The 21,932-nt window shown below is 35.7% G+C and overlaps 1 protein-coding gene across 1 annotated transcript in view; it reads left to right on the plus strand.

The window, feature by feature from the left end:
- COL4A3BP (collagen type IV alpha 3 binding protein) overlaps nt 1-21,932 on the plus strand; it is a 129,008-nt gene that overhangs the window by 86,702 nt on the left and 20,374 nt on the right. Inside the window, exons 7-12 of the mRNA XM_021709546.1 lie at nt 5,139-5,222; nt 7,645-7,802; nt 12,776-12,868; nt 16,113-16,199; nt 18,368-18,460; nt 19,021-19,098. Coding sequence (XP_021565221.1) covers nt 5,139-5,222; nt 7,645-7,802; nt 12,776-12,868; nt 16,113-16,199; nt 18,368-18,460; nt 19,021-19,098 — 593 coding nt within the window. The remainder of the gene's footprint in view (nt 1-5,138; nt 5,223-7,644; nt 7,803-12,775; nt 12,869-16,112; nt 16,200-18,367; nt 18,461-19,020; nt 19,099-21,932) is intronic.

Genomic DNA, 21,932 nt, shown 5'->3' on the forward strand with positions numbered 1-21,932 from the left:
CCACCACCACTACCACAGATATGTCAGTCAGATTTAATTAACTCTTTAGATCTAGATACTCTGGAGATTTCAGAAGTAGAATACATTACACTAAAACCAAACGTATTTTGATTTTAAAAACAATAAATAGGGCAACCTTCTTTCAAGTCCCCTCCCACTGTGGGAGCTTTTCTTTCTTCTTAATAAATCCTTCTTTCTAAATACATAAATTTTAAAAAATACCACATTAAAAGTTAAATTTCTTCTAATCTTGCTCTTCTATTCATTGTTAATTTGATGATTTGAAATAGATTACTTAACATTTCTTAACATCTCAACTGTAAAATGGATGTTTTACCTAGCACATGTGATTGTGAGAATTAAATAATAATAATATGTATTAGCACTGTATAACGGCAAAAACCCAATAAATAATAGCTGCCATTATTAACGTGGTTACTTTGAGGTTTGTTTGTGTGTTTTGAGTCAGGTTCTCACTCTTTTGCCCTTGCTAGAGTGCAGTGGTATGTTCATAGCTCACCGCAGCCTCTAACTCCTCCTAGCCTGGGATTACAGGAGTGTGCCACCATACCCAACTAATTTTTTTGATGTTTTTGTAGAGACGAGGTCTTGCTATGTTGCCCAGGCTGTTCTCAAACTCCTGGGCTCACGTTATCCTCCTGCCTTGGCCTCCCAGAGTGTTGGAATTACACTCATGAGCCACCATGCCTGGCCACACGTGATTACTTTGGATTGTTGCAGGGGCATAGGGAAGCAGGAATGTGTAAGATCCAAAGGCGGGATTTAGTATAATAGTTTTGAATGTTGATAAGGGAATGTTGATTTGGGCTAGAAGATTTGTATCAGGACAGTGATTTCAAACTGTGTCAGTTATCCCTAAGAGTTTCTTAAAATTGCCTCAAGGATGCACAAGGAGTCCTTTATTGGGGGAAAAAAGGGAAAAGGTTGCTATTTTAGTAAAAGTAACTCTCTTTTCATCAGTTTTATATATTGAGTATTGGGCTTAAAAAAATAGTTGAAAATTCCCATTTGGTGCTAATAGGCTATTAGGTAGAGAATACTGAATATAAGAACAGTTGGGATTTAATGGGAAAGTTAACGTTCACATTGGTAATTTGAGGAGTTACTTATGTTGAGGCAAGGACTTAAATTGAAATTAATATTTTTAAAAGATTTATAATTGTAGATAATTGTAACATAGATTGGAATGGTCAGAGATTTAAGATAGAAGAAAATCATGTGGTAACCATTGTAGTAATCTAAGCATTCATAAAGGAGCTCTGGATTAAGTATAAACAATAGAGAGGAAATCCATTAGAAGAAAGTCACCATGATTAATTTTTATGGTGTTTTATGGTATTTCCCATGTACTATGTTAAATACTTTATATTAATTATCTAATGTAATCTTACAATACGTTTATGTAGGTATTAGTACTAAGACCTTTTATAGATGAGAAAACTGCAGAGAGGGAAGTAAAGTACCAGTATTAGCACAGCTAGTTTGTTTTTGGAGCTATTTAGTTTTAGAAGTAGACGTTTCTTTGGAGAAATTCTGTGAGAGATGTGAACCTGGTGCTAGTATAAGAAGTCGCAAGAAAATAAGTTAGTGACTCCTTAGCATAAAAAGTAGTTGGAATTATAAAAGTAGATACATTCCCAAGGGATGGAAGGAAAAATATCTGAGAAAGGAGACTTGAAGGATGCCCACAGCTAAAGAGCAAAAGGATATTTGATTTTTAAAACAAACATCAAACAGATTCATGGTTAGAAAGATGAGAGATCCATCAAGAATGTTCAGTCTTGGCAAGTAGAAATTTCATGAGAAACATGGACACTGTCAAATACAAGCATAGAGGTCAAGGGGTCAAGGAAGAGATGGGGATGAACCATAAAAATCGATTTTATTAAAAGATAGTTAACCTTTGAGAAAACTTTTCTGTGTCTCTTTGGTGGAGGAGGTTATGGTAAAGAGGTAGTTTCAGAGGAAGATTTAATTTGCTGATGGCTGAGAAATATTTGGGTGGTGGAAAAAATGGATGACTACCTGATTATTGTAATGACCTGGAGGAGCTTTTAAAAAGAAATACCTGTATTGTACCAGTCATCCAGATCCTACTGAACCATAATATTGAAAGGTTGCAAGGAAAGGTGGACTTTAAGCTTATATATTTTTTAAGTTCCTTGATAAATGGATAACCTATTTAGCAGAAACAGGAACCAGCATTGTAAACAAGCCTTCTGAAGGCAGAAGGAGAGACCAGCAGAAAGGAAGAAGCAAATGTTATATGGAGGGTTTTTGAGTTTTCCTAGAAAATACATCCTTCAAATTGTGAAAATACATAAAATCTAGAACAAACAATGAATATCTGTTGCTGTGTGCCTAAAGTAAAAGTGAAGAGTGGGTGACAAACTGCTTTAATTTTTCGTTGATAAGATGGCAAAAAGTAGAGACATTTGAAAATGTCCCAGGAAGTAAGGATCTTAAAACAAAGGTACTCATCTTTGTGGGATTATGCCAGATAACTAATTTAGGGATAGTTGCATTGTAACTTCAACTGATAATAAGCATGATTTTTATCTGAGAGCAAAAGATGCAGAGAAAAGAAAGGTCAAGATAAAGCAGAAAATTTAAATTCTGTGATAATAAGTATACATTTCCAAAGCCAACCTACAACCTAAAAACTCTTCAGGAATACCTTTTTAAATATTTTATTGCCTTCCATGAAGAGCGGTATTGAACAAGATCCCTCCTTGGTGGTGATTAATTTTTTAAATTCATGTTCCCTCTTAGTTGACATAAGAGAGAAATAAACAAGAAATGAACTTTTTTTTTTTTAAGTGAGACGAGTCTCTTCATTTTATAGAGCCTTATGTATCAGCTCTAAAGTTGAAGGTATAGGGACAAACTTAGATGTATGATTCAGAAATGTCTGGTTTGTAGACTTGGAGCTTATAAGATTGAGAATATGTATCATGTATGATGAAGAAAACATAGGAGTAGGTAACCATAGAGTCAAGGGTTAGAAAGTGAATCTGTTGTAACTCAAAGTAGTCTAATAAGGTAAATGAAGTTTGAGCCATTCAGTAGCATTTAAAAGCAGTTAATTAGAGTAGTATTGAGTTAAGGTCTGGATTTTGATAGATGATGAATATAGGTAGCATATACCTTACCCGAAATGCTTGGGACCAGAAATGTTTTGGACCTTGGATATTGGAATACATATTTGCATTACACTTATGTTTGCATTATCCTTATCAGTTCAGCATTCCTAATCTGAAAATCTGAAATCTGAAAGACTTCAATGAGCATCATGTATTGGCACTCGAGAAGTTTTGCATTTTGGAGCTTTTCAACCAGTATTGGTTTAAAAACAGAGCAGTGCACTTTATTAATGGATTTCTTAGAGTTGCTTAGATGGATGAGGACATGATGAGCCATAGAATCTTGGAAAGTGGTGATCTTGGAATAAAGTGTCTGCATAGGCTTTAGTATAGATGTTGAAATCTTTAGGAATGATGGATATAGAAAAGAAAAATGTCAATTGAATATTGATGTCATAGCCAAGTAGAAATGAGTACAAGGTGTTGTTAGTTGATAATAATAGCAAGTTGTGTTTTAAAATTTTTCTTTTTTTTTTTTGAGTTGGAGTCTCACTCTGTTGCCCAGGCTAAAGTGCAGTGGCACACTCACAGCCACCCCAGCGCTGACTTGCTGGGATCTGGTGATCCTTCCGCCTCCCCCTTCCAAGTAGCTGGAACTACAGGTGTGCGCTACCACACCCAGCTAATTTTTTTATTTTACTGTGGAGACAAGGTCTCACCGTGTTGCCCACGCTGGTCTCAAATCCACGAGCTCAGGCAGTCCTCTCACCTGGGCCTCCCAGAGGGCTGGGATTACAGGTTTGAGCCACCGCACCTGGCCCAAAATTTTCAAGTGTTGAGAAAAATGAAATAGTCCAGTAGTTAGAAAATAGTGGTAGAGGCCAGGTGCAGTGGATCGCTCCTCTAGTCCTAGCACTTTGGAAGGCCAAAGCAGGAGGATTGCTTGAGCCCACTAGTTTGAGACCAACCTAGGCAATATAGTGAGACCTTGTCTCTTAAGAAAAAATTTAAAAACTAGCCAGGCTACAGGTGATGTACACCTGTACATCACCTGTACTTGGGTAACTGAGGCAGAAGGATCACCTGAGCCCAGTAGTTCAAAGCTCCTGTGAACCATGATCATGCCACTGTACTCCAGCCTGGGTAACAGAGTGAGACTCTAACTCAAAAAAAAGCAGTACAGAAAATAGGCATTTTCCATGGTGATTCCTACCATTTAACCAAGAATGGAATAAGGTATCACATTGGGCTCTGCATCCATAGGCGAGAGAGCTAAAGTGGATGAGATGTTCCTTGTGGAGCCTAGTACTCCTGAGGTAGAAAGATACAGACAATAACTAAGACACTCATTTAGAATGAAGGTTCCTTCTGTAGAAAGGAAGTTCCTCAAAAGATAATAAAATAAGCCATAAAAAGCTTAGTAAAAGCAGCAAATAAAGTTAGGGGCTAAGGTTCAGAAGTTTTCATGATGAGTGGAATACAAAGTACAGAGAGTTAAAGTGTGTTAGGAGTAGAAGAGGGATAGGGCACAGAAGGAGGAGACACGCAAAAGAACACAAGGGATTCTGGTTTTTTCTGAAATTAGGGAAGTTAAAAGGGATGTCCAAACTTAGACACATACTGGAATGATGGAAACATCTGCAAGTCATTATATTTTCTCTGCTTATCCAAAAACACTATGTTTAAGAACTCTCAGGCAAACTGAAGTATCCTCTACATGGAAGGTTCCTTTTTCAACCTTGCTCAGCCCTCTAGCCTCTTGTAGAGTTATGAAATGGCCCCAAGGTAGGTAGGAAAGAGGTAACTAATTTATAACTCAGTAACTTTCCCTTAAACCATTAAGGATGGATATCATTTTTAAATAATGTATTGCATTTGAAGACACTCCACAGCATGCTTTTTGAGCACACTTTAATTACCAATGAAAATACAAAGATGAGTAGAATCTAGAGAAAATTGACTCCGTTGAACAGGAGAATAAACTGATTAATTTCTATTTTGTAACCCTGATCTCCCTAAATATGTTTTATGTAGTGGTGGAAGATGATGAAGACGACTTTCCTACTACACGTTCTGATGGAGACTTCTTGCATAATACCAATGGCAACAAAGAAAAGTGTAAGCAATACATTTCCCCCTCAGCTGGATAAAATATACTCTCTGAAGTTATATAATAACTCATAAAGAATAATTAAGTGATTTTTAAAAAGTAATAGAACTGCTGGATTTCCGTTGAAAATGTCTTCTAAGACATGTAGATAAAAATCATATTCTGACCTTGTATAATAATGGTAACTTTCACATATGGATATCCAGCTGCCCCAGCATCATTTGTTGAACAGATGGATTTTTCCCTTTGGGTTACCTTGACACCCCTGTGAAAACTTGACTGAGTGAAAATGTGAAAGTATTTTTCTGGACTCTGAGTTCTATTCAGTTGACCTATATGCCCATCCTAACCCCCAAAAAATGTGTTTTTAAAGAACTTTATAGAAATAAAATTGACATTTCATTTGAAGTGTATAATTTGGTACGTTTATATATCTTTGTAAAAACTTTCAGCCACAGTCAAGGTAGCTAACATGTCTATCACCCTCAGAAGTTCCTCCATTTTTTTGTTATTGTTGTTATCCCATTCTTCCCCCATTCCCAAGCAACCACTGATCAGTTTTTTGTTCCTATAAAATTGTGTGCATTTTCTGGAACTTAATATAAATGCACTGATAAAGTATGTGTTCTTTTTTGTCTTGCTTCTTTCTTAGTTTGAGAATCATCAGTATTATTGTGTGTATCAGTAGTTGAGTTCTTCTCCTTGCTGAGTAGTATTTCATTGCATTAGAGTAACCACAGTTTGCTTATCCATTCATTCATTGATGGACATTTAGGCTCTTTATAGTTTTGACTATCACAAATAAAGCTGCTATGAATGTTTATATACAAGTTATTGCAGGGCATTTATTTCTTTTGTACCTGGGAGTGTGCCTGGGAATGAAATAGCTGAATTATATGGTAGATGGTAGATGTCTGTTTAACATGTAAAGACATTGCCAAACTTTTTTTTTGGTTTAATTTTTTAGTTGAGTGTCTCCCTCTGTTGCCCAGGCTGGAGTGCCGTGGCACAATCATGGCTTATCGCAGCCTCCCTCAACCTCCTGGGCTCAGGCGATCATTCCACCTTAACCTCCAGAGTAGCTGAAACAACAGGCACACACCACCAAGCCCGGCTAATTTTTTAAATTTTTCTGTAGAGGTGAGGTCTCACTATATGATTGCCCAGGCTGGTCTTGAGCTTTTGTGCTCTAGCAATTCTCCCAAAGTGCTGAGTTTACAGGTGTGAGCCACTACACTCAGCCTGTCAGACTTTTTTTTACCAGCCCAATATCAGAGTTTCAGCTTCTCCCCATCCCTGTCAACACTTAGTATGGTTGGTCTTTAAATTTCAGTCACTTATAATAGCTGTATCTCATTGTAGTTGTGCTTCTTATTCCCTAGTAACTAATGATATTAAGCATCTTCTCATGTGCCTATTTGCCATTTATATCTTTTTTTTGGAGAAGTATATGTTCACATCTTTGCCCCTTTTTTAAAAATTGTGTTGTTTATTTTCTTTTTTTTAACATTTTTTATTATAAAATTGTGGGGTATAGTTAAGAGTTAGGTATACAAATGTGCATTGTTCAGGCACCCTTGTTGATAAGGAGTGTCTTATTTTTGAGTTTTAAAGTTACTTTGTCTATTCTGGAAATGAATGTATGCTTTTACTAAATATATGCCATGCAAAGATTTTTCTCCCAATCTGCAGCTTATCTATACATTCTCTTTATATGTCTTGAAGAACAGAAATTTTTAATTTTGACAAAGTTTGTCAGTTTGTTCTTCTATGGAATGCACCTTTACTATGCTATCTGCATAAGAGCTTTTGAAGTTGAAAGGGTCATTTCATTTATAAGGATTCTCCTGGAATGGTTTCTTATTAACTTTAAAATATCATGCTTTCTTGTTTGTATCTTGTGAGTTTTATGATTTTTTATTTAATTCAAAAGCTAACCATGAGTTAAAACAAAATTTAAACATAAAAACCATTTAAATAAGTGCATTGGTTCCAGACTTAAATTTGGATGTTTAAGTTTTGTATGTCCTTGTGAGATTCTTTAGTTTATTTTTAGATATTTTTGAAATTCCAGGTTTCTCAAGGTGTGAGGTAATTCTTGCCATTATTAGGACCTGTTCTAAGCTGTCAGAATGTTACTCCTGAATGTTAAAGTTTTACTCCTTCTACTACTTGATTCATTGGGTGTGGCACAGCAAATACATTTTAGGAAATAGAATCTAGAAAAAAGGACTTGAAAGTACATATGCTGCTGCCACAAAGTTTCTTTGCTCATAGAGAATGGATGTGAGATTTTTAAATGTTGACCCACAGGAAGAAAATTATCCAAAAACCTACTCTGACTTGCTAGTTTTCTAAACATTTTCTAATCTTAAATTGTGATTAAATCTCCATTAGAAAGATTTTCAGTGAATAACTTTCTCTTTTCAGTATTTCCACATGTAGCACCAAAAGGAATTAATGGTATAGACTTTAAAGGGGAAGCAATAACTTTTAAAGCGACTACTGCTGGAATCCTTGCAACACTTTCTCATTGTATTGAGCTAATGGTTAAACGCGAGGACAGCTGGCAGAAGAGACTGGACAAGGTAAGACTAAGACTTGTTTTATTTTTCTTTTCAAAACAATCGTTTTATTTAAGGTTGATTGGATATTAAACCAAACTAACTTCTTAGGGAAGAATCTATTGGGTTGATAGAAGTAGCAGGTGATACTACTACTCTGAAACTTTATAGGCATCTTAAATTCATTTTTCTAGCAAGGTTTACCAGTTGTCTATTTACTTACTAGACACTCGTTTTTTGAAAGAATTTAATATAAAAATTTTGTAATGATGTTAGTAATGTTTTGGAATAGAAGGATAGAACCATTTAACATTACCTGCTTTTAGTGCCTGATGAAATTGCATTTAAGGTGTATGAGCTAACTTAAGTACCAATTTACAAAGTTAAACATTTGCTTCTTACATTTATAGTCGTGCATTTTTCCATGGTCAGTGTGATATTTCGTGTACGTTAATGCTGTTTGAGTGAACATTTGTCCTATGTTCACATTTTCCCACCTTTACTTAAACTGCAGCACTGGTAATAACATTGCAATGTGAATCTTTAGTTTCTAGTGTGAAGTATGGCTCAGTGAGTTTGTTCAGTAGGAAAACATGTTTATAATTCATCTTTAGAAACATAGTAGGGCCATGCATGGTGGCTCGTTCCTGTAATCCCAGCACTTTGGGAGGCCAAGACAAGAGGATTGCTTGAGCCCAGGAGTTTGAGACCAGCCGGGCAACACAGTGAGACCTAGTGTGTACAAAAAATTAGCCTGGTGTGGTGGTGCACACGAGTAGTTTCAGCTACTCAAGACGCTGAGGCAGAAGGATCACCTGAGCCCTGGAGGCCAAGGCTGTGAGCTGTGATCTGGCCAGTCAAGCCTGGGCAACAAAGTGAGACCCCCAACTCAAAAAAAAGAAAGAAAGAATGTTAGAACCAAAACGTACCTTAGAGAATTTAGTTCTAGTCTAGTGCCATCATGTTATAGAAGAAGGAACTAAGGCCCAAATACTTGTCCAAAGGTTTTAAATTAGCAGAATTAGAGAAAATTTTCTTTAATCTGATATTCAAGTTTAGATACCAGGCTAGGCATTAGCCAGAATCTTATCATCAGTGAGATATATTGCTTGTGGTCTTTATGAAGGTCTTTCAATTTGAACAGGACACTAAGGAAAGCAATGTCATCACTGATGAAATGGCAGAATAGCCACAGGATTTGAATTGTACTTACTATGTGTTTAAGAAGGTCCCCATGTTTTAGAAGAAAGGAGAACTGTTCAGAATTCTCAAGCGCAGGTGACAGTAAGCCATATTGACTAGCAATATGTCTTCTTTTAAAACAGGCAATGAAAACATTCTTATAAGTATAGACATTTCATTTTCTATCATCCTGGAGCCAAACTATTATATCTTCAAAGATTTCAACTCTGTACTCAATCTAGATCAAGTTGAATTATTAGAAGAATCCTTGTGCACACACAAAAAATCATGTATTCAAAAACAGGACAACTCCTTGAACTCACTACACTGATGGTTCGAGAGTATTATTCAACTTGTCCAGACTAGCATATTTGCAACTTTTTGGCAACTCTCTCTCTTCTTTTTACTCTATTTATCTTTCACTAAGGAGTCATATGTACTCTAACTGCACTGCTGCAAGAAATGTTTATTAAAAATAAAAAAGGCCAGTTGCAGTGGCTCACTCTGTAATCCCAACAATTTGCTGGGAGACTGAGGCAGGAGGATTCCTTGAGACCAGGAGTTTGAGACCAGCCTGACAATATAAGAAGACCCTGTCTTTTTTATTGCCATCAGTGTTGTTAATCTTATCAGTTCTCTTTCTTTATTGGATAGCAAGCAATAAGTAGAGCAAACCAAAGGATCTGTGAAAAAAAACTGCTTTTGTTGCTTCATGTGACACTCTTAACCAAAGAACAGCCAGAAAAGATGGCAATATTAATTGAAATCTGAAAACTACCGTGTTTTGTAGTCTTTATACAGATCTATCTGAAGTCAAATCTTATTCACCTTTTCCACTATAATTTTTTCTCAAGCTTGATCCCAGTTACATTTTACATGGAATGGAAGTGTGTGTATACCCCTAATATGTGTGTTTGTATATGTATGTATGTATATATACATGGTAACTCTGTTCAAAAACTTTCTAGTCTTTATTGAGTGTGTGTGGAGTGTTTGTATATGTGCATATACGCTTAGAAAAGAAGACTAGAAAAGTTCTTGAATAGAAAAATTGTTTATCAATAAATGCCTTTCAGGTAATTCATAGAATGAGGAAAGAAGTATGATTTTAACAATGATTTCATTGAAATTGTTTCATTCAGAAAGTGTTTGCTTGCCTGCTGTGTGCTTGGCACTGAGCTAAAACTGGGGAAGCAGTGATGAGCGGAATATAGTGCCTCAAGAAGCTTGAAATCTAGTGAGAGCAATTAAATAGGTGATCATAATAACAGCTCTTTTATGGTAGAATTATTTAAATTACTCTTATGTAGACTCTTCTGTTAGGTACAGTGTTCTTTCAGCTAACTGAAAATGAATATTGCTAAATGGTGGTGATTTTTCTTGGTTCTCTGTAAGAATAATTTCCTCTGCTATAGAAGCATACTTAATTATTAGCCAGTCTTGTCCAGGAAGACCCAAAATTCTAAGTTTAAACAATTTTAGTTAGCAATGTTAATAAGAGAAAATCTGTTCGTTGAAGATAAGTTATCTTATGTCAGTAGACTCAAGTGTATAATTTTACATGCTTTCTCAATCTTTTTAATATCATTGCTGTGCTGTGCATTTTTGTTTTATTCACTTTTTAAAATTAAGATATTAAAATACAGTGTTCCGGTCTTAAGGATTGATGATTTTTTTAAACATTCGTATATACCCCTGTAACCACACTCAGCTCAAAGTATATAATTTTTTCTAAAACCCTTCCTAGAAGGTTCTTTCATACCTCTTCCTAGTCCATACCAAACCACCATCACAAGAGGTGACCACAGTTCTAACTTACATCATTATAGATTAGTTTGCCTGTTCTTGAACATCATATAAGTGGAACCATACTATGTACCCATGTGTTTATCTTTCTTTTTTCCTCAGCATTGACTGCAAGATTCATCCATGCTATTAAATTTAGTGGTAGTTTATTTTTTATTGCTATATAGTATTTTATTATATGATACATTTTCATTGTAATGACCTCAGTTTGCTTTTCTATTTTCCTGTTGATGAACATTTAGGTTGTTTTCATTTTTGATTCTTATTAATAAAATTTCTGTGAGAATTCTTGACTCTATCTTTAGGTGCATTTTTCTTGGTCACATACCTTGGAATAAAATTGTTTGTTCATGGGATATATGCTTCGCTTTAGTGGATACTGGGAAATAATTTTCCGAAGAGATTCTATTAATAAAAAAAAAAAGAGTTGGAATCTCATTGTATTGCCTAGGTTGTAGTGCAGTGACTTTTCACAGGTGCAGTCATGGCACATTTCAGTCATTGTGGTGGGTCTGTACTGTAGTTCCATTTTCTCCTGAGTACACAAAAACAAATTAATGAAATCTTTGGATCTATCGAATGGATTTATTGATTTGCACTGGCTTGAATTCAGATTCGGTGTTTGGAAGTAGTTAGCTTTGTGTGAGTCCATTGTGGACTTTGATTTAGCCATTAGGTACAGTCATATGCTGCATGATAACGTTTGGACCAGTGCTGGACTACGTATACAACTGTGGTCCCCGAAGACTACAATGGAGCTCTTTTACAGCAACTTGGATGGAACTGGAGAACATCATCCTAAGTAAACTAACGCAGGAACAGAAGACCTAACTCCGCATGTTCTCACTTATAAGTGGGCGCTAAACTGAGGCTCTGCAAAGGCATAGAGAATGGTATAATGATCATTGAGAATCGGAAGGGGGAGGGATGGAGGTATGAAAAATCACCTATCGGGTACAGTGTGCACAGGTGGGGGTGGGGGGTACACTTAAAGCCCCGAGTTCTTTGCCACTATGCAGTGCTTCCATCCATGTCATCAAAAACTATTTGTACCCCCTAAAGCCGTTGAAATAAAGAAAAAAAAAGATTATACTTTAACTGAAAATTTTCTATCGCTTAGTGAAGTTTTGATGATCCTAATCCTATGTAGGCTTAGGCTAGTATGTGTGTTAGAGTCTTGATTTTTAACAAAAACGTTTAACATTTTTTACAAAAACTATTTTTGTACTACTATACAGCATGTTTGTGTTTTTTTTTTTTTTTTGAATCGGGGTCTCACTCTGTTGCCCAGGCTAGAGTGCAGAGGCACAATCACAGCTCACCACAACCTTGACCTCCTGGACTCAGCCAATGCTTTTGCCTCAGCTCTTTCAAGTAGCTGGAACTACAGGTTTCTTGCTCTCCTGGGTCAAGTGATCCCTTTACCCTTTTAAAGTTGTAGGCACTGTCTATAAAAGGAGAGTTAAAATAGGCAGCTAACGTCTTTCTTGGCTCTAAAATAGTTAGAAAACTGCAAGGAGAAAGTATAAGAAAATTTTCTTTCTTAGAATATCTTTTTAGCATTCATTGATTCTCCCTATTTAGTTTTTTTCTTTTGTTTTAATCTGGCATTTGTTACTTGCTTTTTTCCTCATACCAAAAAAATATATAGCCCTTACTGTGGGGGAGAAAATATAGTGATACATAGTCGCTATTTCTCTGGTGCTAATTTATCTATTTAAAAATTGTGCCTTAGATGTCTTGGCAGTTACTTAGACGTTTAAATACATAACCTACCTATAAGGTGATCTTACAGTGATTTAAATGGTAGGTTGTATGTGATAGATAACCCAGAGAAAAGTGGTTTTCTTGGGCAGAATCATACTCTTATTTTTCACAGGATTGGAGTTATTTTTTGGTCAAGACACAAAATTTCAGTGAAATGTAGAGGAAATCCACTTAAATGACTTCACTGTGATTAGTATATCCACTTCTAATTATAAATGTTTCACTTTTTTTTTTTTAAATAGGAAGTTGAGAAGAAAAGAAGAGCAGAGGAAGCATATAAAAATGCAATGATAGAACTTAAGAAAAAATCTCACTTTGGAGGACCAGATTATGAAGTATGAATTTATAGTTTGATCTTAGAGAAACACTAAGGCCATATCTATCACAAAAGTGATTAATTTTTAAATAATACTTTTAAACCTTTAAATATTCTAAATACATAATTTCTTCCTCAATGTTTATTTTAATTCAGTGTATATTTCATGATATAGAAATGACAGGTTTACTCTGAAATAGATATTATTTATCGTCTAGAAAGTGTGATACAGGCTTTAAAAGACTCAGTATTAGACCTGTCCACTTTATAGGACAAGTTTTTATCTCCTCTATAGAGATGATAATTTTTAATATAATCTGCCCTTTTTTAAAAATAAAAGCAACCTATGGAGGAAAAATCTGAGTACTCTGCTGACGAAAGCTCTTAGTCTGAAATACACTGTCAGATCTTATCCATAGCAGAGCATGAACTGTTTGAAACCATCTGAAACCAGTCTCTTTCCCCTTTTATTTGTTAAGCAGTTAATAAAATCTCCCACTCCATGTATACACACGCATATTAAAATTTTGTAAGCTTTCTGTATTTCTTAAGAGAAGAAAATGTGTAAGAAATGTATATGATAATTGTCATTAAACAATGTTGATATTCCTGAAATGATCATGTTAAAGTTGAGGTGGCAAGGAGTATCACTGAGGTAGAAGCAGAATGATAAAATAATTAGGTTATATTTAAAAAAACAAAAGAAAAATGCCTTGCCACTTCTGCTGTAGAAAGGAAAACAAGAAAGCTGCTCTGTTATTGGCTGAATTCTTTTGTTGTTGTTGGAATAGATTTCCAACTGTAGGAATTCATAATGATGACACTTGAATTAGAATATTTCAAAATTATTAAGTTGTCAATGTATTTCTTCTAAAATGTATAAAAATGACATAATCAGCTATTCTCTTGGCTTTAAAAAATCTAGGTTATTAAAATGTAAGGCATGATGATGAGTTTTATTTGGAAGCTAAGCAGACTGTCTTGGTATTTTAGATTTATTTTTTGGAACAATTATCAGCTTTTAAAATTACCCTTTTTGTATTACAAATAAGATGTATAATTGTTATAGAAAGATTACAGAAAATACAAATAAGCCAATAAAGCCCATTTAGCAATGTATGGTACATTTTATAGCCTACCAGCAATTCATAAGTATAATTGTATGCATATTTATCTCTGCTTCTGTCAACACAGGATTCTCCTCCCCCACCCCCAGAGGAAGATGATGAGGGTGGAGGGAAGAGAGGGGTCTTGTGCCAGGTGTATGTGTTTACTAATTCCAAAGCCAAAAAACTCCTTTGCTTCTTTATGTTTATTTTCTTTTTTATTTCTGCTTATTTTCTAATGATGTTTAAAAATTCATATTTCTTCTTTAGTGACTCATTTGTTCCTATAATTTAACTGGTTTTTTAAAATTTTATTTTTTAGTTTTTTTGTAGAGACAGGATCTCACTGTGTTACCTAGCTGGTCTCAAACTCCTGGCCTCAAGCAATCCTCCCACCTTGGCCTCCTATAATGCTGGGATTTCAGGCATGAGCCATGTGCCCCGCCTTAACTCTTTTCTTACTTTTTTTTATTTTTATTTTTTACAGGAACACAAATCCACTTTTATTTATTTACTTTCCATCAGTTTAAGTCCTTGAGGGGTACAGCATTACACAGACTCTGTGTCCAATGGGGTTGCTTTGGAATTTGGCACAAATCATGCCACTGTTTCCCTGGGCCTGAGTTACCTTTCCCCAGATTACTCCTGGTTTGCCACCAAGAGTCACTGTCTTGTTCTTTGCTTTATATACATAAGCACATCTCTCGCCCAAATAGAATTTAGTATCGTTTCAGGCATAACAACCTTCAATTTTGAGAAGAGCTGTGTGCTCCCTTTGGCTCCCGAGACCTTGCTTGTAGCCAGCAAAAATGGCTTTGGATCGCAGCCTCCCAGACATGAAAGTCCTGTTCCCAGCAGGCCTCTGTGGGCTCCCACTCTTATTAGGTGTTCTTTTTCCCCCACTGATTTAGATGATGTGTAAAATTTGCTTTTCATTTTTCCAAATTTGTTTTGTAGTTTTTAACAAATTTTTTTATTGAGTTTGGCGAAACAAAAGTTTCAAGCCTTCATGTAATTAACCCCCTCAGTGTTTGAGTACACTTATCTCCACATCTGGTATCATGCTTAGAAAGGCATTCTCTACTTCAAATGATTATTTTTGCTCATTTTTTGTTTTTTAATAATCTCTTCCAAATATATTTTTTAAGGGACTGAGCATGGTGCCTGTGGTGGGAGGATTGCTTGAGGCTAGGAGTTCAAGACCATCCTGGACGGCATAGTGAGACCCCATCTCTGAAGCCAAATTTCAAAATAAAAAATGTTAAGAAACCCTAAACCCAGGCCTAGCGTTCAGCCTCTACTTCTGTTACCCTTGTGTTGTTCCACTTGTGGTTCCACTTGTGGTCTGCTCACTTCATTCATCATTTGCTGTTCTTTGTACTTTTGCATCCTGATGCAGCTGATAGATACTTGAATGAGAGTCACTTAGAATTGTTAAACCTGTATATCTTCCAGGAGTCGACCCAAGATGCACTAAAAAAGGAATGCCTGGGTTTGGGAGCCTGGAAAGTGTCACTTTAGCAAGTTCCCCACACAGTTCCTCACGCGGTCGATAGCCTCTGCCATTTAACCGGGCTTTCAGGCATCGGTTCGACTGAACTCCTATGTGTACTGCTTGTTGTCTGTAGACCCTGTGCAGCTTTGTACTTGCCTCTGTGCGATTTGGATGTCTCTGTTGCAAGTACTCAGCTTGGCTACTACAGCACAAAAGCAACTGTAGACAGTACTTGGATGGATGAGCATGATTGTATTTATGGATGCCAAAGTTTTCATTTCAAGTAATTCCCACCTGTAATGAAGTGCTATTTTTTCCCAACCATTTGGAAAGGAAATTCTGTAGCTCATAGGCATGCAACGGTAGGCAGCAGACTGGATCTGACCAACAGACCCTTGCTCTATAGTAAACTATTACCCCAGTACAGTAAATATATGCATACTGCGTGAGCTAGTTAACTGTAACACTCCTATGACTTTACACAGAGCATATGTCACTCCTCTTTGTGATAATGTGACCTCTTATGCTGACTGGTTCACAGTTATGTGTTCAGTAAGTGTTTGCTGGGTCAGTTTTCCTCTGTCTCCTGTAGCTAGTGCCAGGCTATCAGTGTTTTCCATTTCTTTAAATCAGCTGCTTTGTTCCCCGGTGTCTTGAAATAGGAAGGCCCTAATAGTCTGATTAATGAAGAAGAGTTCTTTGATGCTGTCGAAGCTGCTCTTGACAGACAAGACAAAATAGAAGAGCAGGTATGTCTATCGCCGAAGTTTCTAAGCTAAAATTCATTTCAACCCTATAAGCATTACTTGATACTTGTTATTTCATATAAATAAAATTTGAAAACTGTGAACTTAGTAACTTAGAAAGTTAACTGTGTCTTCATCAAGTCATAAATTTAGAATATTTGTAAGTCAGTTCCTTTGTATATCAATTTCCAAGCAATAGAAAGCATAATTAGCATGAGCTTAAGTGGAAATCTTCTGCCTGTTCCCCTTGAAGTACCCAATTTTAACCATTCTGTTAACATCATCCATATATATAGTCTGAGTAAAAAGTCTCCTTTCTCTTAACCTAGTACCACATGAATTCACAAGAGAGATGACCAAAACTTTTTCTTCTGTGTTAGTGTCATTCAGTTTTTATGATTAACTCCTTATTGCCTTCACTACCTTCTCCTCAATTTCTTCCTCCCTTTTAGTTTGTTCAGTACTTTGTCATCATCATTGAATTCACAGCAGTTATACCCAGCTTTCTCTATGAAAATTGAATGAAAGTGCTTCTTAAATCCATTAACTCAAGATTAAATTTGATTACTTTGTAATGCAGCAATGCAGTTACTATATTTTACCACTAGATGGTACTTGAGGATGAAATTTGTTAATTCTTCCCCTCCTTTGAACTATGTTATCTATGGTGGAAATTTAACCTTCTTTTTGGGCAAATATGAGTAAACTCTGGTTATAAAGTATCTTGCACATAATCATAGGTGTATCAGTTTTACACTATAAGTTAATTTGCATACAAAAGTTAGCTTGTTAATTTCCTGTCATTGCTGAGGTAGTTATGGCCATTGTGCCTATTTACTGGCCTTTCTAGCCAAGGATGAATAACCTGCAGTAGTGACTGCTTCCTTCTCATGTTTATTTTTAGTATATTTTAAAAATCAGTAACAAAAAGTTTATATCACATGAATTTATAAGTTATATTGCTCATTTTTTTATACTCAAAAGACACTATGTGCCACTCAATGAGAGTGGGAACTTTCAGTTCCTAAATGGCTTTTGGAAGCCTAAAGTATACCTGAAGCAGCATCATTTGTTTATTTTCTTTGGGTTTATAGTTTTTTGGGGTTTTTTTTTTTTGTCTAGGATATGCTGTTTTGAGAAAAATGGTGAACTATGAGGTCACGGCACCTCAGTCTTACTCTTAGTTTTATCTCTAACTTTGTAGCTATGAACTTGTCACTTAATTCTCTAGGCCTTGGTTTTCTGATCTGTGAAAGAAGGATTTAGATAAGATGATTCAAAACATCCCTGTTGGCTAGAAAATGCTCCTCTACTGAGTTGGTTTGAGAGAAATCAAATCATATAATTTCATTCTGTTCTTGACATTCTGGTAGATGTTCTGCAAAGCAGTCATTGACCAGACCATGATTCTCCTTGCCTGATAGCCAGGCACATTGATATGACAAAGATACAGTGTGGGAATATTTTATAGAATAGTAAGCTTCGGTGATCCATGAAGTCAGCTCCATAGGTTCAGATTATTTCCCTCTTTGTACTCAGGATATTTTGCACAGAGAGCTCAACAATAAAGCCACTACATTGGTAGGTATTCCCCAAGTGATATTCATGTTACATATTTTTGAGCTTATGTTATTTTCAAACATAGGGCAAGTTGAACAGAAGGAGGTCAGGTGGCAGCCTAACCAGAGTAAAATGATGGGATAATGTAAAGGAGGCAGAGGTATACACGATATGTTCTTAGGAGCACAGCTGAAGCCAACAGTGTTGGTAGGTCTAGTTACATATATATACATATGTGCGCCTATGGGCCAGCCCTGCAGAGCCCTGATTAAGGTAGAATGATTGGAATGATTTGGCCAGTGTAGGAGACTGGCTCACGGTAAATGATATGATCAGGTAATAGGGAATCTCGCAATGTGCAAAATCAAAAACTTATTCCTGGCCTAGCAGAGTATCTGTGGATCCAGAAAGAAAAGATTGGATCAGGATATCTCAAGTATCAGGATTTGGCAAGCCTTGTATCACAGAGTAGTTTCATAATTCAAATATTCATAAGCAATAAAGAGTTCACTAACTGAATGTTGGTAGTTCCAAGTTATATTATCTATTCTTCAGCTGCAAAATACACTTTTAAAAATCTTCCCATCTTAACATTGTATGTTTTTTTTTAGTCACAGAGTGAAAAGGTCAGATTACATTGGCCCACATCTTTGCCATCTGGAGATGCCTTTTCTTCTGTGGGGACACATAGATTTGTCCAAAAGGTAAGTTAATGTCAGAGTTCACTGCAAGTGTACATTGTTTTGTTATTAACTGTTGATGGAAGTATACCTTGTATTGTTATTAACTGTTGATGGAACTATCTTGTAGTGCAAGTTTTCTCCCCTTTTCTTGAATTTGGGTAATGAGATTTTTTTTCTGGTATTGTATGTTGTATTCCATATACACCCTCCAAAACAGTTAGAAATCTTGTTCTGAACATAACATTCTTTCTTTTTTGTTTAAGGGGAACATTGGTGGGGGCGGGGGTCAGATAGTGAGTGGCTGGTCTAAAATTGCTAACCAGAAGTACAGCCAGTTGTGTTAAATCTCTTTCTTCTTTGGGGTAAGTGGTATTACTTTTCACTGGAAGCACTACACTCTTTTTGGAATGATTCTGGAACATAATACATAATAGGTGCATGAAGCCAGCCCTTGCTGCTGTGCCTGTTTCATATAGTGCTTTGTTTTCTCTTCCTTGATCTTGTGTTTGGAAGTTGGTACTGAATGCTCTGTTGTGCCTTTGTTCTGATTACTTGGTTTTTTCTTTGTCTGTCTCTGGTAGCCCTATAGTCGCTCTTCCTCCATGTCTTCCGTTGATCTAGTCAGTGCCTCTGACGATGTTCACAGATTCAGCTCCCAGGTACCGTATGAATGCATAGAGTGGACTTGAGTCTTTCTGTTCTCATTTCAGCCTGCTTTCCCAGTTCCTAGAAATCTTTTGTTGGGCCACTGGTTTTAGTTTTTAAGTTTAAACAGTAACAATAAGCATTACAAAGACCTTTCTTATCTGCTAAGTAGTTCCTCTGTCAAGCTTGCATGTACCCTTGCTTTGTACCATCTACTGTGAATAACTTGGAATTTTGTCATCAAGGGGGTACTCCAGAAAGATTTTCAAACTTAAATTGAAACAAATAGAGATACTGGTTTTTGTTTTTATATATCATGTAATATCTGTGCCTTTAGACTGGTTTCAGCAATTTTTATATACATGGTCTGCCGGATTTGTTATAGCATAGAAGCAGATTTCAGTAGTTTTTAAATCTAATTTAAAATATCTGCGAATTTTATTACTTTTTAAATAATATATCTCACTTCCATTAAAATACTAAGCTCCATCGAGCACGTTTTGTTTTTCTTATGCAAAGTAACCTTGGATATTAGGAATTAATATTTCTGCCCATATGCTTAATCTATGGAAATTGGTTTTAAGGTTATATAGCATCATTAAGGGTTTAAGAATTTGAGACAGGAAGCTGGATACTTGCAGTTTCTTCCCTCAAAATCAAATTACTAATTGAAGAAATATTTTTTTAGTGTCAGCATTAGTTTAAAAAAATTTTTTTTAATCTTCTCATCTTTGCCACTGAACTTTGTATCTTTATGGTGATTGCATTTTATTGGATTACATTTTGTTGTGTTAATCTTGCATTAAGAATCTGAGCTCTAGTCTAAATGTCTGAGTTTAAATCCTGGTTGGCTACATGATCTCTTGGGCAAGTTTTCTAACTCTTTTTGTACTTCACCTTTGTGAAGCTAGAGCCTAGAACATAGTAAGTACTCAGTACATGTAAGTTTTTGTTGTCATTAAAATAACGTAATTTCTTTGAGCTAATCAGAGTCATCCATGTCATTATTTTTCCTCTATGAGAATATTCCAATAAAAGTTTTTCAGAGACGTGGTTTAAAACAAATTTCTGTTAGTTTACATATACAAATAAGATTTGCATATGTTAACTGTATAATAGAGAAGAAAATTAAGACAAGTTTTGCTGACTTTTGCAGGTTTTTTTCCTCCTTGAACATTTTTGAGAAAAAGGTTTAGCCATTCTTGATTAGAAATCACCCATAAGCAGACATACTACAGTATTTCTTATCTCCTGCTCATTCATTTTTACATTCTTTTTTTAAAAAATACTTATTGAGCTGGGCTCGGTGGCTCAGCCTGTAATCCCAGCGCTTTGGGAGGCTGAGGTGAGTGGATTGCCTGAGCCCGAGGGTTTGAGACCTGCCTGGGCAACTTAGCGAGACCTCATCTCTACAATAAATCAAAAATTAGCCAGATGTGGTAGCGCGCGCCTATAGTTCCACCTACTTGGAAGGCTGAGGCGGAAGGATCACCGGAGCCCAGCAGGTCAAGGCACTCCGATCTGGGCGACAGAGTGAGACTCCAACTCAAAAATAAAAATAAAAAAAAAAAAATACTTATTGTATTTGCAATGAATCAGTGACAAATGAGAGAATATTAAGAGATGTTGGTTTAACTCCACCTTGCATTAAAATAATAAAATCACAGCCTAACCAAAACCCTTCAGCACTGGTTATCATTTTCCCCTGAAATGTAGGAGTTCATAGACTATAAATGAAAGAAAATACAATGAGAGCAAGGAAAGAATGCAAGCCAGTGATAAAGAATGCCTAAGGACTAGGGCTTCAGAACTCAAGCCTGGACCCTAACTGTGGTGCTGTAGAACTTCTGAAAGCCTTTAAGTACAGATGACGATACCACTGACAAGCAGGTGCCTACATTTGTATAAGACTCTGCTGAGTTATAGCTTACTTCTTTATATAACTTTTTACATAACTCGTATACATAAGTTGAAAGAAATTAATCTTGCTGGTAGATTTTTTTCTAATATATGGTTCTCATAATTGATCAGATCCTGTTTCAGCTTTTGGTTTTATATGCCAAAAGAGGTAAAAATGAAGAAAATCCCATTAAGGTCTTCAAGTATTGTGCTTGGTAAAGCATTTGTTGTCATCAGCAGACTTGGGTTCTGGCAGTTAACTGTTGATAAAACTGTACGCCTCACATTCAGCAACACCTTTAGAATAGATAACTAATTCCAAGTTAATAAGGTTGTTTATTTTATAGGCTTTTGCACTGCCTTATCACCTTTCATAAAAGTATCTAGTAAATTGATTCTGTGTAATCACGCTTGAGAATATAGCAGTGGGACCAGACCTAGAGTTAGTATTAGCTAAGAAATATCATGTCATCTAGGAAACTCTTCCAGTTTACCACAGTGTGAAATTACAGTCATGGCTAGGTTGAATTTGGTACATTTTACAGTTTTCAAATCTTGAAGAGACTTGTGTATTAAGCAAAATAAGAAGCTCTGAGGTTATTCATTAACATTAGAAACATTTAGGTTATGTTGCATTATATTATGTTGTACATAGTAATATATTAATATACATTAAAATAAATAAATTAATCCATTCATTCCTTAAAATATTCAAGGTAGCCAGATTCTCTGCTTTGTAATGTCTTGGTAACTAGTTCAAAAACTAATCAAAGTTTGTCATCACTTTCAATAATTTGACAGAATATTATTTAGGCTACCTCAGTCAATTCATATTTACTCCAACAAATTTTAAAAATCCAGACATCTATACAGATATCATATCTAGTTTTTTTAAAAATCATTTGTCAGTTCCCATACAGACATCTTCTAAACCTCTGCTAATAATTCG

Source organism: Carlito syrichta, unplaced genomic scaffold, assembly GCF_000164805.1.
Source record: "Carlito syrichta isolate Samal-C Ts95f unplaced genomic scaffold, Tarsius_syrichta-2.0.1 Scaffold254407, whole genome shotgun sequence".
Taxonomy (NCBI): domain Eukaryota; kingdom Metazoa; phylum Chordata; class Mammalia; order Primates; family Tarsiidae; genus Carlito; species Carlito syrichta.